We start from the raw sequence: 18,552 nt of genomic DNA on the forward strand, positions 1-18,552 counted from the left end.
TGGATGACCGAGAATCTCCACCGACGTTCGTCTGAAGAACTTTCAGTTTTCAGTTTCTTTAACTTTCTTATTTAGGCAACATCAAGTGACTGCTAAAGGGTATATAGATGCTAACATAGCTATTTATATTTAAAGGCTATTTGGGGTCCCCAAGAGCTTATTTTTGTAGGTTGTACTCAAACCGGTCCAATGCATTTCAATGTCACTTTAGTTGAATCTTTGGTGGCAGCTTTACATCTTGTTTTGACTAGTCAGTGAGGAGGTTCTCTGCACATATTTCTTATGAATGGCTTGTACCAGCAATAAAGCACTTCGTAAGGCAACCTCTCCTGCAGCTTTGTCTGTATTTATTAAGTGACTCAGATGAGACTGAAGAGCATAGAGAAGGCACATGTCCCCTCCTGGCTCCTTTCTGCCTCTTTTCTTCTAAATCTATCTATCCCCATAAAGCAGCTTGTCTGTGTGGTTTATACATGGTTTAAAAAGGGATCCTAGTTTTCTTCAGGCATAAAGAGACACAAACCAAAGTCCAGTCTCGCTTAATCTGCTTGATGAAGAAGCAAATGTTTACCACTGACTTAGAAGGCGACTATAGAATGTTATACTTGACTGAAGTCCCAATCTGTTCTTTTGCTGAGGGGTCTCTTGGGATTTCTAATGGGACATGGAACACTTCCCTTTTGGTGCACTGACTGAATGCAAGGCAGTTTAGCTGAGAGTGAAAGTAATTATGACCAGTTTATAGCTGTGTGGTGGCCTAAATTAAATGAGTTTGAAACTACAGACATATGGAAGCCATGTGCCTCTGACATACAGATAACAAACCTTAGAAAATGACTAGAGGCCTCATGAGAAATCCAGGAAAGATCCCCAAATCCAAAACATCTTTCGACAACAAACATTTCTCTGACTGCTTAAAGATTTTTGATCCACATTTATCCACATTTATAATTTGCTCTCGGTTCTTGTAACATTTTTGAATATTAAATCATGTAAATTTAAAAAGATCTTGAGTAGAAATTAAATTTCTTTCAGGTTTGGGGGCCTGAAAACAGAAGCATTTGTCTCTAAATAAAGTGTAAACCATTCTTATTTTGCAATACTTTTCTATTGCTCACAAACATGAAACCCAAATTAGATATACTGTTCTTCAGTTGGGGGCCCTCCATAATACATATTACTTTGTGGGTACACAGGCCTCGGTTCTCTCTTTTCTCTTGTTTAACATCTATGAAGATGCTGGGAGAGATTATTTGACAGTTTAGAATGAGGTATCACCAGTATGTTGATATTACTTAGATTTATATTTCTACCCCCAGACTGTCTTAGTGATGTCATGGTCATGTTGACCCAGTGCCTGGAGATCATGGCAGCCTGGATGGGGAGAAACAGGCTTTGGCTCAACCCAAGCAAAAATAAGTAGCTTTGGATATTTGAAGCTTCTGGTGCCAGGGATCTTTCATCTTTGGTTCAGGATGAAGAGGCACTGCTTTAGACAGACTCACTGCACAATCTGGAAGTCCTCCTGGATTCGCAGCTCCTGCTTGATGAGCAGGAGGAAGCCATTTTTAGGAAGACCTTTGCAATTGATCTTTGTTGATCAATTGTACCTGTTCCTGAACCAAGTGGGCCTGCTCATAGTAACTCATGCTCTTGTGATCTCCTGCCTGGACTGCTATAACACACTATACACTACACTACCAGGCCACCATATTCTGCCCTAGTTGAACCTGCCAAATGCTCTTCAAGAACATTTGGCAGCTTCAACTAGTGAAGAACATGGAGGGCTGGGTAGTAAATGGAACAAGCTATTTGGCAAATGTGACACCATGAGCTGCATTGACTATAATGTGCTTCTGGGTATAATTAAGTGAGCTGGAAGTCACTTTTAAACATGTTTATGGCTTGGAACAAGGTATCAGCCACTAAGGTAGACCAGACTAAGAAACCCAAGCCACTTAATCCAGTACTATTTTTCTTATAAGGCTACAGTAACAGAATCTTGCATGTATGAATGAACCACTCCATCCCTTAATGTTCATGGGAACCAGAGAAAGTCTCATCTGAAATGTTTACTTGGATTAGAGATCCGACTGGACTCAAATTTCTTTTATCTAAGTATTGTCTTGGCTGTACTGTTCACCTATTCCTCAAGGTCATATCTTCTGCCCCTTACATCAGGTTATTTAAATGACCATCTCTCCCTAGTTGTTTCTACCCATTCTCTTTGGTTAGCATGATGGGCATGCTCCAGGTCCCATAAACTAAGTAATGTTGACTGATGGACTCAGAATATATATATGGTAAAGATAAAGGTTCACCTTGCACATATGTGCTAGTTGTTCCCGACTCTAGGGGGCGGTCCTCATCTCTGTTTCAAATCCGAAGAGCCAGCGCTGTCCGAAGATGTCTCTGTGGTCATGTGGCTGGCATGATTAAATGCGAAAGGTGCACGGAATGCTGTTACCTTCCCACCAAAGGTGGTCCCTTTTTTTCTATTTGCATTTTTTACGTGCTTCCAAACTGCTAGGTTGGTAGAAGCTGGGACAAGTAATGGGAGCTTACCCTGTTATGCGGCACTAGGGATTCGAACTACTGACCTTTTGATCGACAAGCTCAGCATCTTAGCCACTGAGCCACCATGTCCCTTAGTGTGTGTCTGTGTGTGTCTGTGTGTATATGCAGGCAGCCCAAGTTTGAATCCAAGAAAGGGTATGGCTAGCTGATGAGAGCTAAATAGCTTGAAATAGATCTATACTAGATCTGCTATGGTCCTTTGGAATATTCTCCCTCTGGAGATCAGGTTAGCTCGGACTTTGCTAGCTTTTTGTAAGGCCCTAAAAACCTGGTTCTGTACTTGGGCCTGTGACTCTTACTGTGTAAAGGAATCTGTTTCCTGGCTATGCAGGTGACTTATGGTTTTCTCGGCTATTATGTATTTTAAATTCTGTATATGTACCTCTTTTTTAAAATTTTTAATTGCTGTTTCCTGCCCAAAGTCATTGCTGAGATGGATGGCTATATAAACTGATTTTTTTTTTAAAAAAAGTAACAGATTGAATCGAGATAGCAAAATAAATTCAGATGGTGTGGGATCATGGAGATATTCCAGGGCAAATCCCATGGAAAGAAGATGGTTTTGCCTTAGGGCAGAATGTGAGGAATCACTGGCAAAAGCATCAGCGAAAAGAAAATAATTAGAGCTGTCTTAAGTCCAGGACCTTGAAGTCCAAGGTGATGCCAAATGGGCAATTTGAAAGCAACAAATGATGATGACAGCATCCAACAAATTACACAGTTGCCATGACGATGTTGAGGTTCAACTGGGGTGGGGGGTGGGGGCTGCACACTGCAACATTATTTTTCCCTTTTTAAAATAAATAAAAAAATCTTACACATCACAACAAATGGATGAGTATATCATCATAATCATCTTCTTCATCCCTTAATTGCAGAATATATTTTCTTCAATAAAAGTAACGTTTCATCCCGTATTTTTAATTTATTTGTGTCCAAAGGGAATCCTCCATAAAAGCAGTCTAAAATTACTTTTCTTCACCATAGAGAAAAAGTTTGCGCAAATAATATCTCAAACCTACAAGAAGATAACTTTAGCTGCCATGACTCATCTTCCAGACAATTCTACCTGGATGACTGAAAATCTTCATAGACATATTGCCACACATTTGAGGGAAAAAACCCTGAGGTTGGTGTGGGAATACCCCTAAGAATTTTGGAAGTTGGCACATTCCAACAATTCTCTACCCACTCAGATTCCCTGAATCGTCTTGTTCAGACTGAAGAAACTGCTTGGATGGACAGCAAAATATCTCAAACCAACAAGTGAATAAGTCCAGTTGTCATGACTCAACTGCCAGACAATTTACCTGGATGACTGAGAATCTTCATCAGAATTTGACTCAAATGGTTTAACAAAAACTATGAACAGATTCATTGCTAGATGTTAAAGAATGATCTGAAATTATGAGAATCAAGAGACAGGTGCAGAAAGAACTTATTTTCCTCCTCCTTGTATTAATTCTGGGATAGTTTGTTAGATAGCCAATTACTTCGAATAATCTATTAGAATAACACCACATACCATTATAATATGCTGAAGAATATTCCTATCGGTAGTTATGCAGCATCTTTTACAATTAATAAAGAGGAATTGATCAAAACATACATATTATAGGTAAAGAGTAGCATCTTACCAAAGTTGCAAGAATATAGTGGTATCCTATCCCATTTTTTTCAAGCTTGATTATCTGTAATTAAAAAAATAAAGCACAAAAACAATTTACTGGCAAATTGAGAAATGTCTCTCTAATATTTTTACCCTGTTTGTGGAGGAAATAAGAAACATTTCACAGGACTGAAGCTTCTTAAAGAGTATAACTCCTACATTTAAATACACATTGTGGTATACAAACTATCACATGATAGTAACATGCAACAGAGATTGAAAAATAAAAATATTCTCCTCTTCAAATGAAAATGCAAATATGAGATACCTTCAAATAAGTCACAAGCATTAACAATGTGTGCTCTTTGTCTCACAAGCCAATTGATTGTGATAATCAGGCAATGTTTATGAACATGCTGCCCAGATGCATATTCACATTTGGCAAAACTAAAGCAAACAAAATACAGAATGAATTGTTCCTTTGCTTTGCTGCAATGCCCGAAGGAGAACTTGTTTATTTCATTTTGAGTCTTTTCCCACTTGTACCTAGTGACAGCCAAGCGTGACATGACAACACCATGTTTTTCTGCTGTTGGCTCTGGCATTATCACATCTCAATCCATGAACGAGACAGTCAAAATTTGTTCTTAGTTCTTAAGGGATTAAAAGAGTATTTTCCTCTTTATTCCAAGGTGTGTGTAATCCATGTCACTCATTTTCTTGGTCAGAAATCTGGGGACTGTGATGATTTGAAATATAGACAACAGAAACCGAATAGGAACTGGCAATAGGGACAACAATTTCATGCCAGTATAGATTTCTGCCAACTCAAGTATGGGTGGAGAGCAATCCAATTCAGTAGCTGTGAAAAAGCCCTGAGATTGACCACTGTGAATTCCTGCAGTTACATGGGCTCATAGATACAAGAAATGCAACTTTTTATCGAATAATTTTTTAAAAAAAGCAAAACTAGAACTATGCACTGAAAGAAATAACTGGGCTGGAATGAAACTTAGGTCACACTGAAATTGAACATATTTTGTAATATAATATGCTGATTTTAATAAAAGAAAAGAAGAGAAGAGATTTTATTTACAAATATTTCTAAGCCATCATTAATGTTAAATGTTCTCAAAAATTTGATTAAATCTGGAACTAACTCAAACGGTGAGAACTTTTTTAATGATCGGAATATCCTCTTTCGACCCTTTGAAATGTAAATTTCAAATTCCAGAAATGTCAGCCACCTTTGTCAAGAATTCTGGAAGTGAAAGTTCACATATTCAGAATGTATCCAGGTTAGGGAAGGTTGGATTAAGCCGACAATGGTGAACCTTTTGGTCTTGGTGTGTCAAAAAATTTGGAAAATGCCTAACTTGAATTTGCTGGCATATCGCACTACAGACACTTTGAGATAACTCCAGGCACATAAGGTCTTCATTCTTGAAGTAGTCTTGGAGCACTTCTGCAGCGTCTGAAAACTGCAAAATCATGCTCCGTTCTTCTGCAATTCTGGAGGCACTGCAAGCTGCAGAAGAGCACAACTCATTCTCACATGGCCTCCTCGAAAATCATATGAGAATGTGATGTGCTTTCAAAAATAGTTATCAGGTGTTGTGAAATCTGGCCTGTCACTCAAAATGTTATGGCATGTCACCTTTAACATGTTTATCATAGGTTCACCATTAAGTAATTCATCATTCTGCTTTTAACAGAATAAATAATAAGACCTCTGGGAGCTCACATACAATGTACAGGTGTGTCCTGGTAATTTTTAAATTGTTTTTGCAAAAGTATATAATTATGAACTTAGAAATTTCATTCTGGAACCTATAGTTAAATGTATTGAGAAAATGACAAATTGTTCATGAACTTTATGCATTAAAATATGGCAAATCATTTAAAAAAATCTTGACTGTGATTCACTCCATAATTTCTGTCACATACAGTATACTGTACACAGCCACTTTATCAAAGTCTAAACAGCCGGGGTTATTTACACAATGATGAACACAATGGAAATCTTGAGAAGTGTCCTTTATAACCTCTAGTTTATATATCCTACAGAATGGCAAGAAGATACAAATCACTTATCCTAAACATAGAAGTAAACAGAAAGGCACTGTTTCTTCTTCTGCCTCATATGCAACAGGCATTTTCTTTCTAGTATGGTCTACTTGTTGCATTCAGAAATTATATAATTGTTTTCATTATTCTAGAAATACAATGAAAATTCTTGAAACTGAAGTAAGGGTCATTTAAATAAACATTCCTATACAATGGTCAGGGCCACACTTAATGTTATAGGTGTTATATAATGTTGAGAGCACTCCAACTGAAGTTGTGCAAAAGAATAACTGTTGATCGGTACTTTAATATATGATTTTCCTATCTAAGGAACCATTCTCACTTCACTATCATCTGGATATACAGTAAATGCAGATAATTTGTCAATGTAAACCATTTAATGGCTTCCAATACTCCCATATTTCTTGGTCAGTAGTAGATTATTGCCTTAGTGAAGTCAATATCATTGCCTTGGTGGATTCTTTCTGTTCCATACATTTCTGATTTACATTGATCAGATGAGTGTTACCTATTTTTGAATGGCAAGATGGAAAGCAGTCGTGAACTATTTGTGCCAGTTTCTACTCTCTCTGTTTCTTTTATTAGAATTCCAGCTATAAACAAGAACAGACCCAATGCAAATACAAATTCAATCCCACATTTTCCTCCCTTTTCTTTCTTGGTTTTTCAATTAAATATCAATTCCCCAGGTGAGAACTGGGGAATGTTACACAATGTCATAAAATTCCTCAGCATTACAATTATCACCAAATGGATTAGTTGTTATTGGACACTTGTTTCTACCTTAACTGGCTCACCTGCTTTAGAGTTTTTCAGCTGCAATGCTCTTGAGTACACCTTAAAAGCTGCCTGACTCCTATACTAATATCCTTGTACCTCTATTAGCGTTATCAGAGCAGATACAAATAAGTAAGGCTCCACCACCACCTTTCCTACTATACAGATCTCCTGGGTAGGATAATTAAATAATGACTGAAGCAAATATGTCTGGAAGTGCTGCAGATCAGTCGGTTTTTCCATGAACAGTTTGTTTCTAGGACATGAAGCTTCTTGCATTTCTACTACTACTAATAATAATAAAAAGCATTCCTGTGTTAACTTCTGGCTTCTGATGGCTTCTCCCCAAAAAGGAAATGAAAGGAGGCATTTCTAAATTTGCGAATCCAATCTTGTGCTTGTATACATGTCTGCTTTTGAGTTGTAGTATTTGCATTAATCAAGAAAAAGGCTCCAAAATGCAGCTGTCAGGAAGTGAAAATTTAGAGGGCTGGAGCACATGAGAAAGTTCTTCATTTAGACTCTCACTGTGTAACATACATTCATTCATTCATTCATTCATTCATTCATTCATTCAGCTTTATAATTAATAAAAATGAGCAAAAAAGCAAAACCTAATAATAGTAATGGTGATACATTGCCAAGGAGGAGGGCAGCAGGAGGAGGAGGGGGAGGATAAGAAGAAACACATAAGTATTTTAACAAAAAGTGAAATAAGTATGACAAAGAAAAATATGATAAAAAAAAAACCAGTTACATTCCTATATATAGTATACTGGTCTAAGGCAAATATTTTTCAAGTTTGTACTGTATACAGTATATTCTAATACATTTATATATTATTTTCATAGTCTTCCACAGACAGAAAGCAAACTTCTTCATTAGAGTTGTGAAAGACAAGGCCTACCCCTTTGCTTTTCACTATTGCATTTCAGCAGTACAGTCTATATGAACAACTCTGAATCCTTTGTGACTGCCCTACTGAATGCCTCTAAATGAAAGAGCTGTTCCCCAGCCATTTGTGATTCACAGCTCAGGTTTCAGATGTAATGCAACAAGTGAATATGAATAAACAGATGGGAGGAGCCCAGGGGAAAAGTGTGATTAATTTGATCAACACTCTAACGCCAGAGTTACAGCACAGCAGCTGTTTTGTCATGGACAGTATTTAATATCTCAGAGCTGGCCTACAATCTCTACAGGGGTTTTCAAAACACTTCCGTTTATTTCTACAGATACATCTGTACTTCTGCATGACTTCTGAGCTATGCCAGCCACGTTTCTACATGGGCAATTATTTCTGAAACCACTTGTGCAATATATATCATAAGCGCAGTTGTGTGCCATGTGTACATATGATTTTATTGTGTATCCCAGAGGTCTAGTACAATGTAGCATCAAATATGCTAGACTATAGCTAGGGGACCCAGATTTAAATCTACCTCTAACCACTTTCATATATTTAAAAAAACCCATAGCTTTATATATTTAAAATAACCGCATCTTCATGTTACAGCATTTATTAAAATGAATTAAATCTCTTTTAAAATAGGACTTGTTGCCACATTTATGGTATTTCATTGCCAATTATAAGGATCAAATCTAGGCATAATTTCCAAATAATGTTTTAGTTTTTCTTGTCTTGCTTCATAAAGCCTTAGCCCTTCATTCTAAAATGGTGTGTTTGTAATTATATTTTAGTCTTCATATATTGTTAGATTGGATACATAAATGAATATTGTATTCCAAAAGTATCCTTATTATATCAGATACTAATAGCAAAAAGCTACATATCCAAGTTTTTCAAACAATATGTGGTATCCCTATCCTTATCAGGAAGAAGAAGACGAGAGGCAGGGCAACATTCCCAACATTTCTAAAAGCAGATCCTAGCACCATAAGCAAAGTAGAAGCATGCTCTACTAATCTTGCTTCTGCATCCATAGATACCAGTCTTAATGTGAAGATCCCACTGCCCAGCCCACACAAATGCTATTGCCATGAAAAAAGCTAGGTTTCATGGAGATACACCTTTGAAATCTAAAGGCTAAATCAGGGGTGTCAAACTCGCAGCGTCATGTCGTCATGTGACATATCACGACTTTCTTCCCCTTTGCTAAAATGGGTGTGTGTGTGGCCAGCGTGTGTTGCATCCGGCCTGCGGGCCAGGAGTTTGACAACCCTGGTCTAAATGGAAATAAGAAGTAAGCCTCTGAGTATTTTGCTTTCAGCAATCAGATCTGACAAGCAATATTCTTGAGCAATCTTGTGGGTCTCAGATTTTAACTAAAAGGGGACCGAGCCTGATTCTACTATAAGTACCATAATTGTTTTAATCTGGGGCCGTCTTGCCTTATTCGTGCACAATTTAAAACCTACCTTGCCTAAGATTGCATTTAGTCGTTCTGATTCACAGTCAACAACCACGACCCGTTCCTTCTTCTTCTCCAAATTTTGGAAGAGTGACTTGTAGTCCTCTTCTGTTGTTGTCATAACGTTGACTGCTGTTACCTGCCAGTTTTTCTCTGCAGCTGTATCCAACACCTTTTGCAGCACTGACAAACCTGAGATAGGATAGGATAGGATAAGATCAGATCAGATCAGATCAATTCATAGCAATGGCTGTTTTATCATTCTCATTGCTATGACAATCAATGAAATCATAGCTTTCAGAAATGCTTCATTTCTATATATACCTCATGATCTCAATCAATAAATCCAAGGTAAGAGGCAGCATTTTAATATTGAACATCTACATGGTATGTTTACATGGTCACATAATGTTTATATCAATGGTACATTAGATCAACATTATTGTTCCCATTTTGTATATGTTGGCGGCTGGACAAATCCACTATGACATGGTGATTTATTTAATATAACTTAATGCATTACGTGGCATAAATTAGATTTTTTTAAAAATTTGATTTATATGCCGCTCTTCTCCGGAGACTCAGGGTGGCTTACAATGCGTTAAGCAATAGCCTTCATACTTTTGTATATTTATACAAAGTCAGCTTATTGCCCCCACAAACTGGGGGCAGTTTGATTTGCAGTATCCTCTGTATTTTCCTACATTTAATAAGAACTCAATCTCTTTATCCCAATCCAATTTTTCATTTGTCTCACAACTCAGTCAGACTTACCCCGGTCAGCATCATAAATGTACATAAACTTCTGGCACTTGTAATATTCAATGACATTGATGAGGGCATCCTGAAGTTCAGGGCGCAGCTGGATAACAAATTGATTGGATGTGTCAACAGGGAAGCTGGGTGTTACAAAGCAGACATGTAGTGCCCCACAGAAGGACGTGAGCATGTTGACTGTCCTCCTCTCATAGAAGCCAAAGATAGCATAGACCCCCTTGGAGAACTGGGAGCAGACTGTGGAGAGAGAAAGAAGAAAAAAACCCCAAAGTCAGAAATTCTCTGAATTAGGTACACACACACACACACACACACACACACACACACATGCACACACACACACACACACACACACGTATGTGTGTATGTATGTATGTATGTATGTATGTATACTTATTATTATGAGTTTATTCCTTTGCAAATAGTCATACAATTCAAAGCATTGAAACTGAAGAAAGCCTCAAAGATGGAATGTTCCATTCGTTTTCTCTGAGTTTTCTCTGACACACTGTCGTCATTACAAGATATCGTCTTGACTGGCACTTTTTCAAATATCTTCCAAGAGAATTGAGGCTTTAAAAATGATAGGATTAAGTTTATCTAAGCCCACACACTCAAGCAAAGGAAGAAAGGATACTGGAGGAGTTTTGTGATATATCATCATATGTTATATCCTTGCTGTATGGTTATTTCAAAAATGCATTAAATATTTCTTCAAAATAATAAAGCCACTGCAATGAATTGTATGGTTTTCAGCAAACATTTTTTAATTTCATGAAAAATTAATATTTCAATCTATAGTATAACATCTAAATTAGAATTAAAAAGGAACATATCCAAATTAAAGGCAGGTAATGTTTCAAAACCATGTTGGGATTTCAAAAATTCTTCTTGATGTGACAATTAAAATAAATCTGCTTTTAAGTGGCCTACCTTTTGCCATTCAAATATCTAGTATGTCTATGAAGATTCTCAATCATTCAGGTCATGGTGCCTTTCAAAAGGCAACTGGGTTTTCTTGAAATTTTCAAGGGACATTTTTTCCCCTTGAAAACATTTCGCTCCTTCAGTTCTGAGCTCCTTCAGTTCTCGCCAAACTGAAGAAGTTTCTTGGATGAGAAAGGAAATGTTTTCAGGGAGGATAAAACCCCCAAGAAAGACCAGCTGCCTTTTGAAAAGCACCTTTAGGATAGGTATTTAGAATATTTAGCATGTTTGAGGTCACTTTTTCTTAAGAAGATAAGGATAGCTCTGCTGGATGAAACAAAAGATTTAAGGCTGTTTCTGGATCCAGTAGTATTCCCCACTGCCTCACACACACTTTGATTTCCTCACAAAAGCTTGCAAGAAGCATCCTCACATACTAGTAGGTCTATCCTCCATGAAACCTGGCCCACCTCTTCAGAAGAAGAAGAAAAAAAAACCAGTGAACAAATGATGCGGTAGAAATCCCCGAGATTTTATTCAGCTATGGAATTTTTAAGATTGTATGAAAAAGGAAGATTTGGAAAGCACTAATTAATGCTTTTGGGGACATTTTCAGCCTCATCACTTTTCTCTCTTGAGACTCTTTTCTAGCAAACATGAGAGTTAACACCAAGGGATGAAACAGTAACCCTCAGTTCCATAATATGGTTAAGATGTAATTTGGATTTGTTTCCTTAAAGTACATGGATATGGGGAATCTAGTAACATGCAAATTATTGCTCTCAAGTTCAGCAGTGAGTTATGAAGAGACAAGCAATTTAGATTACCTAACAGTAAGGACAAAGAGGGAAAATTATGGCTTATCTTTGGAACCAAATCTTGTAAGAGCATTATATCACATGAGATATCTAAAGCATATTTAGAAAATTTCATATGCTTGTTAAAGACTTTATCTCGGAAATTTCAAGACAAATTATATAGGCCAGGTTGAGCTATAAATGCAGATGTGCAGCTGAATTGAATACGCAAATTAGGAAAAATGCATAAAATGTATAAGTGAAAATAATTTGAATCACTAAAACAGCTTTTATTTGTTTAAATTATAATTCAGATATGTCATCATCACACCTCTAAATATAGCTATGTAGAATTCCTAATTTTTGATATGGCTGATTGGTCTTTATCATATTGTGTGAAATTCTAGTACCTAGTATTATTTTTTTTTAATCTTTTAGATGTTGTCTTTTTAATTTTTTTTGGCAGAAATCAAAATTAATTGATTGTTTTTGATAAATAATTATGAGGTTGAGTCTCTGTCATATTTCTTTACTTCTGATTATTTTACTTTATTTCAATGCTTTGACAGTTTTTGCTGCTGTTTTAATTGGTTTAAGCTGTCTGGGGCACTGCATATAAAATATAAAATGGAACATTTCTTATAAATAAAAAATAAACCCTGATGGAGGGTTTAACACAGAAGCTTAAAAATTTGTGAAAGATTTGATAACAAATGATCACTTGTGGCAAGTTGGTCATGCTATTCCAGCAGTGAAGAAGATTGGGGTAGCTAGATCATCATAATGACTCTAGATTTAACAAAAATATTAAGCAATGATATTTTTGCATAAACAAAATCAAATGCTAAAAATATCCATTAATTCTAGTTCTCTTTTCACTAATTTCAATAATTCTGTTGCTAATAGGCACAAGGGTTTGATCTTTGTCAAACAGCTCCTCAGGAGAAGTTTTGCCTGGGATCATGGGAGTACTTGAAAGCTATGTACAAATTTCCAGAGGAAAATACATGATAGGGACAGCAGCATATTTTGAAATACTGTGTTAAACCTCAGGCATGCATATTGTCAAACATGTTTAACTTCATTCATGTTTATTGGTACATTCCGATAAATCAAATTCTAAGGTGATGGTTCTTAAGAGTGACTGTGCTTTCATCTTAAGGCCAGCCTTTGGTTTTAATAACACAGATGAATATGACTTTATAACTGCAGAACGCTCAAAGGAATCTTTAAAAAAAAACTTGAGTTTTTCGCTGTTTTTATTCTCCTCTGAAATAATTCTAGTTTTTGCTGTCTAGCCCATGATATTTTCTTGTCTTTTAGTAAAAGGGTAAGATAACAACTGCAAGTATTGTGAAAGATCTCCTCTGAGTACCTCTAAGTACAAGAGCAAAGAATAATTTTGAATTATGCAAATGTGGACAGTATTGGCTCTGTAGATTTTGCAGAATTAATATTCCCAGCATTTTTCATTCACTGAACTGGGTGGGACTGCTGGGAAGTATAGATTATCAACATCTGTAGGGACATAGATGTTTATGAGCAAACAAAATGAGATGATGTAAAAGAACATCCCGTACTTTTTATTACTAACTCCTCAATTTACTATATCAGTCTGATTTTATGTCTTCTGATTAACATTCTACTTGGAAGGACGGCTCTGTCACTACAAACACAACAATGCCAAGAAATGCCATCTGGAGAAATATAAAAGTATTGTCTAGTAAAAAACAAAGATCAAGTAAAAATTAACTGACTACATTCTTGTGCTTTGGTGGGAAACTGCTCCAAATACTCTTTTCCAACACTTTCAATCTGAAATCTCTTTTAAAATAAATAAACCTTAATTTGAATTAAAATACAATATAGCACTCTTGAAATGAATAACATAACATATTGTAGGTTCCCAACCAGGGGTGGTATTCACTTACTGTCGCTACCGGTTCGCAAATGGGAGCGTGCGCATGCGCAGAGCCTTCCACTCATGTACAGAGCATCAAAAACGGGACATGATGACGTCCGGGTGGATGGGCGGAGCCTCTCGCAACCGCCGTTCCCCCGAACTGGATAGAACCGGCTGAATACCAACACTTGATCTCCCCAAATAAGACAAAATGTTCATGATAATTGTGCAATTTTACTAGTTTTGTAAATTTGTGCATAATTTCAGTGGAAGTCTTTGGCAGTCTTATAAGACTATAGCAATTTGGGTCAGGTCATCCAGACAATTAATAAGGTTTTTCAATGATGCTCAGAGAATGAAAATCTTGCTTATCTGTGCCTCAGTTAGTAATACGGTAAATGCTAGATGAAGCACTACAATAAATGTTCCGGACTTCTATGAGTTTTGGCTATGAGGCTTAATCAAAATAAAATATAATAAAAAACTATCAAAAACTGTTCATTTTAACACAGAATAATAAATAGATCTCTAAATAAATAATACATATTTTCTCAGACACAGCATATGCCAGAATATTGGAGTTATAAAAAATCTGAAGCAAGCACTTCTCACATTGCTACTAGCCAAAACCTGGGACACTTTAGGTTCCTCACATCATACATACACAATAAATATGCACACTGAGAGCTACTTTCTCTATTCTGACAACTAAATCTTCCAAGCCTCGCCCTACGTCAAGGACATCTGGAGAGAAAAAAGAACATGTCTAAAGTCTCAACATACAGAAATTATTAGATTTCTGGGGGGGGAGGGAACATAGCTTTGAATCCAAAATGAAACTGAACATGACAGTACTAAGCAAAAAATGCACAGTAGGACTGAGAATTACAACTTGAACTTTACAATCTGTTATTTCAGTATGGTAATCAGAATAAATGCCTTCCAACAATAGTTGGTAAGCATTGTGATCTTTCTGAAAGTGCCTTCATTTGCCAAGTTTTAGCTCACTTTTTTGCTATTATTGAGAGCAATAGTAAGGGAGTCATAATGTAAATGTAAGAAAATGATTTTAAATTTAAAAAAAAATTATGAGAAAAGCAAATTGCCTCTCTCTGCTGCCATTAAAGAAGGCCTAAGCATTATCTGCCGGAGAAATGAAAACTTTATATGACCAGGATTTTTGCCAACATCGTAATAAGAAAAACAAAATACTATATGGTGAAATCTAATTTCAGCGCCAATGTTTCTGCTGTAGGGTTTTTTTTGGGCGGGTGGGTGGGTATCATTGTCTCAAATGATATTTTTGGAAAAACAAAGAAAACAATCCATCTTCTTTGGTAACCTCATTACTGTCTTGTGATCTATCCACCTCATAAAGCAGATTATGGCCTTGCAACAGATTAATTACAGATGCCTCTGATTACAGATGCCACATTCTCCTCCTCTCAATCTTTCTGTCATCTTCAGTACTTTGTATCAATCATGAGCAAGCATCAGTTCTCCTCCTACGCTGTACTCAGATAATTGTTAATCCCAGCCCTTGAAACAGATTCTAGCAGCCAAGAACTCACAGTTCTAATCTGTTTTAGATGGTTGAGGCAAGTCAGAATATTTGAAGAAAAGACCATCTGTGGTTAGGTAACTTGAGGGAGGAGTAGAGATATTTCTTGCTTTCGGTGTGACATTCTTAATAATGTACTTTGAAAACTACTGCAGTCATCTTTTTTCCCCTTCTCACAATAACCTCAATTACTTAAATTAGATCCTGCCTTCAGAAGGTAACAACTTTATACCTGTTATACTCCCATAATTAGTTTGAAATTCACATTAACTGTCAGTAATACTAATCCTGTGAACAACAGAAAAAGGAGGCATGGGGGTACTTTCTATTTGTTCAATGGACCAGGTTGTGTGGACATTATACAATTTAATTAGATGCCGATTAAGCACTAAGTATTGACTTTATGTTTCATTTAAAGAAGTAACTGGATAGAAGAGATAAGCAATTCTTCTGGATACAAACATAGCAAAAACTTTTAAGTAATTCTTCTGGATATAAACACAAAGAAAACATTGCTTGCCTGCCTACCTCGCTTTCTTCTAAATCTTTTGATCCTTGCATTTCTGATTTACCTGAATGGTAATTTAAAATGTAAATTTTACACCCAATCATAATTTAGAAATATAGTTACATGAACTTTGCCTAAATTGGTGAGTTTGAGATATGTTTGAATAACTCTGCTGGAATTTTCAGTTTGCATGGCCAATGGGGATGACTCACAGTAATAGGTAGAATTTGTGAATTGTATTTGTGTGTGTGCGTGTGTGCGCAAATACAATTAGTGAAAATTTGAATATGGATTAGTGGAATCCAAACTGGATTAACTTTATCATCATTAGTATTAATGTTATCCTGCCAGTTTGCCCGCTCCTTACTAGATGCTTCTAGAATGATCTAAAACTTTATAAGCCTATTTAGAATCAGTTGAGAATCAATGTGAGAAGGTTGTTATTTATCTTGTCAAATGTCCACTTTTCAAGCCAACAGTTTTACATCTCTTAAATAACCATTATGAAATGGTTCTTTTTCTCCAGACTGAAGAGAAAAAACATTCCAACTATAACTGATTTAGAAGATGAAGCAAGGTGATTTCAGCTAAGTAATGCATTTGATTTATTTTTTCCATTCTGGTCTAATGTTTTAAAATGCAGGAATGTGCAAATTAGAATAAGTAGATGGTGACATTTTAAAACTGATTCCCTCAAAGCTAAAAAAGTTGTTCTGTATCTTAGATTGCCTTCATGTACAAAGCACTGACTGTGCAGAGCTGAACTCTTTAGCTATTAACACAGAGTTTCTTTAGCCCACTGAACATAATTTCTTTATTCCAATAGCTGCTTTAACCAGTTTTAAGGGGGGAAAAACCTATTACAAACAAGGAAAGAACTTTGTTTGAGGTTTTATTATTATATCAAGAATAAAGTCACTTTTCTCACTTTATAGACTCTTTTTCAGATATGAATTTAAAAGATGTTATGATTTCCTCAGAAGCTACTGAGATATTCACACTTGATTCTGGAGTTGCTCATCGAATCAGTTTCAGTTAGTGGCCCTGGACATGTTTAGAAAGCTGTCAGCCCTCCCAGATAAACCAGGAAACATGACTAAATGAAATAATTCCATTTTAATGTAAGGCTACATCAACAAAATTTTGCAAGTCTGAAGGTACAAGCTTTCCACCTCTACTTTAAATCACCTAAACAATTAGGGCGGGTCCTCCCTAAATTTCTTTCTCTGTGTCAGGGTTCCAACCATGCCCTAATTAAATCATGAGCCTCCAGCCAAGCTTCAAAAGAAATCCAGTTATTTATTAGGAGCTTCATGTCTGCGAGTTCCAAGTGAAGCCAACTCTGACCCCACTTAATTTACGTTCCGGCTCTGACCCTGTTTCCCTCCTCCCCCCCAAGGTGTGTCATCAGTCACATTCTCCAACAAGCAATTTTCACAGGTTGTAGAGATCACTCCCCTCCAGCCACTGTGGGTTACCGGGGAGATGGCCTTGACAGAGATATGGTTGGAATGTGCTTTTGTTTTGACTGACATACTGCCTCACTGCAGCTGCAACGTTTGTTTTCCCATCCCCCCCTGCCTATGGCAACTCAAGAACAGGGATGTTTTGCGAGTTGACAGCCTGATTATTAATCCATTGGGGGCTCCTACGTCTCTTTTCTGATTGTTTCCTAGGCAGTATGTCTTTCCTTCAGTCTTCCACACATTCCATTACAAAAGCTGACATTAATAACTACTTGTATGTTCCACATTTGCTCATTCTGGTTAGTTGCACCTTATAGATCAAAAGCAAGGGTTGGCAAACTTTTTCTATGAAGGGCCAGATCCCATCTCTCCTCCAACTCTGTAGGCATGGCTGGTAGGTCTGCAGGCCAAGGAGCATGGCAGCCATTGCATGACTCCAGTCTGCAAGCAACGACACTGCTGATGGACTGCCACAACCATCTACTTTCTGCCTGCCTCCCTATTCATTCTTAGATCATATGTTAAAGACTTGGCCAAGAGGCTTCTATTTGTCTATGCCTGATATGGAGGATAATCAGTGTTACAATATTTCAGGGGCTGCCACAAAGAGAAGGGAGTCAGTCTATTCTCCAAAGCACTTGAAGGCAGGACAAAAAGCAATGGATGGAAAATAATCAAGAAGAAAAGCAGCCTAGAACTAAAGAGAAATTTCCTGACAGTTAACAATTAATCAGTGGAACGACTTGCCTCCAGAAATTGTGGATGGTCCAACACTGACAGTTTTAAAGACACGATTGGACAACCATTTGTCTGAAACGGTATAGGATTTCCTGCCTGAGCAGGGGATTGGACTAGAACACTTCCAAGGTCATTTCCAACTCTGTTATTCTGTTAATCTCCAAGATCTAATATTCTGAAGAAAATGTATAATCAGATCCTATTAATGAAGCCAAAGGAAGATGTTCTTCAATAGGCCCTAATATTTAGAGCCTTACAGAGAAAAATGGATTGTCCTTGCAGTTATCAAGCCTTATTTTGCTAAATCAACAGCTGCATTATTTCATTATTAGTATTTATTCCAAATGTTTCAGAAACTTTTTGAACTGAATCCCACTCTTGGGATTGAAATGAAACACAGTTGTGATGTTACTCCACATATAGTAAATGATTCGTCTCTTCAACTATTTGGT

The 18,552-nt window shown here is 36.7% G+C and overlaps 1 protein-coding gene across 4 annotated transcripts in view; it reads right to left on the reverse strand.

Annotated features, from left to right (window-relative positions):
• The window catches only part of GRIA1 (glutamate ionotropic receptor AMPA type subunit 1), a 235,904-nt gene that overhangs the window by 102,438 nt on the left and 114,914 nt on the right, over window positions 1-18,552 (reverse strand). For 3 of the 4 annotated variants that reach the window (XM_070933858.1, XM_070933856.1, XM_070933857.1), the window contains exons 3-5: window positions 10,198-10,437; window positions 9,431-9,615; window positions 4,215-4,268 (exon numbers count right to left, since the gene is read on the reverse strand). In XM_070933858.1, coding sequence (XP_070789959.1) covers window positions 4,215-4,268; window positions 9,431-9,615; window positions 10,198-10,437 — 479 coding nt within the window. The remainder of the gene's footprint in view (window positions 1-4,214; window positions 4,269-9,430; window positions 9,616-10,197; window positions 10,438-18,552) is intronic. The other variant, XM_070933859.1, reaches the window with a different exon arrangement.

Source organism: Pituophis catenifer, unplaced genomic scaffold, assembly GCF_029215685.1.
Source record: "Pituophis catenifer annectens isolate HBS135680 unplaced genomic scaffold, rPitCat1.0.hap2 SCAF_2, whole genome shotgun sequence".
NCBI classification, from domain to species: domain Eukaryota; kingdom Metazoa; phylum Chordata; class Lepidosauria; order Squamata; family Colubridae; genus Pituophis; species Pituophis catenifer.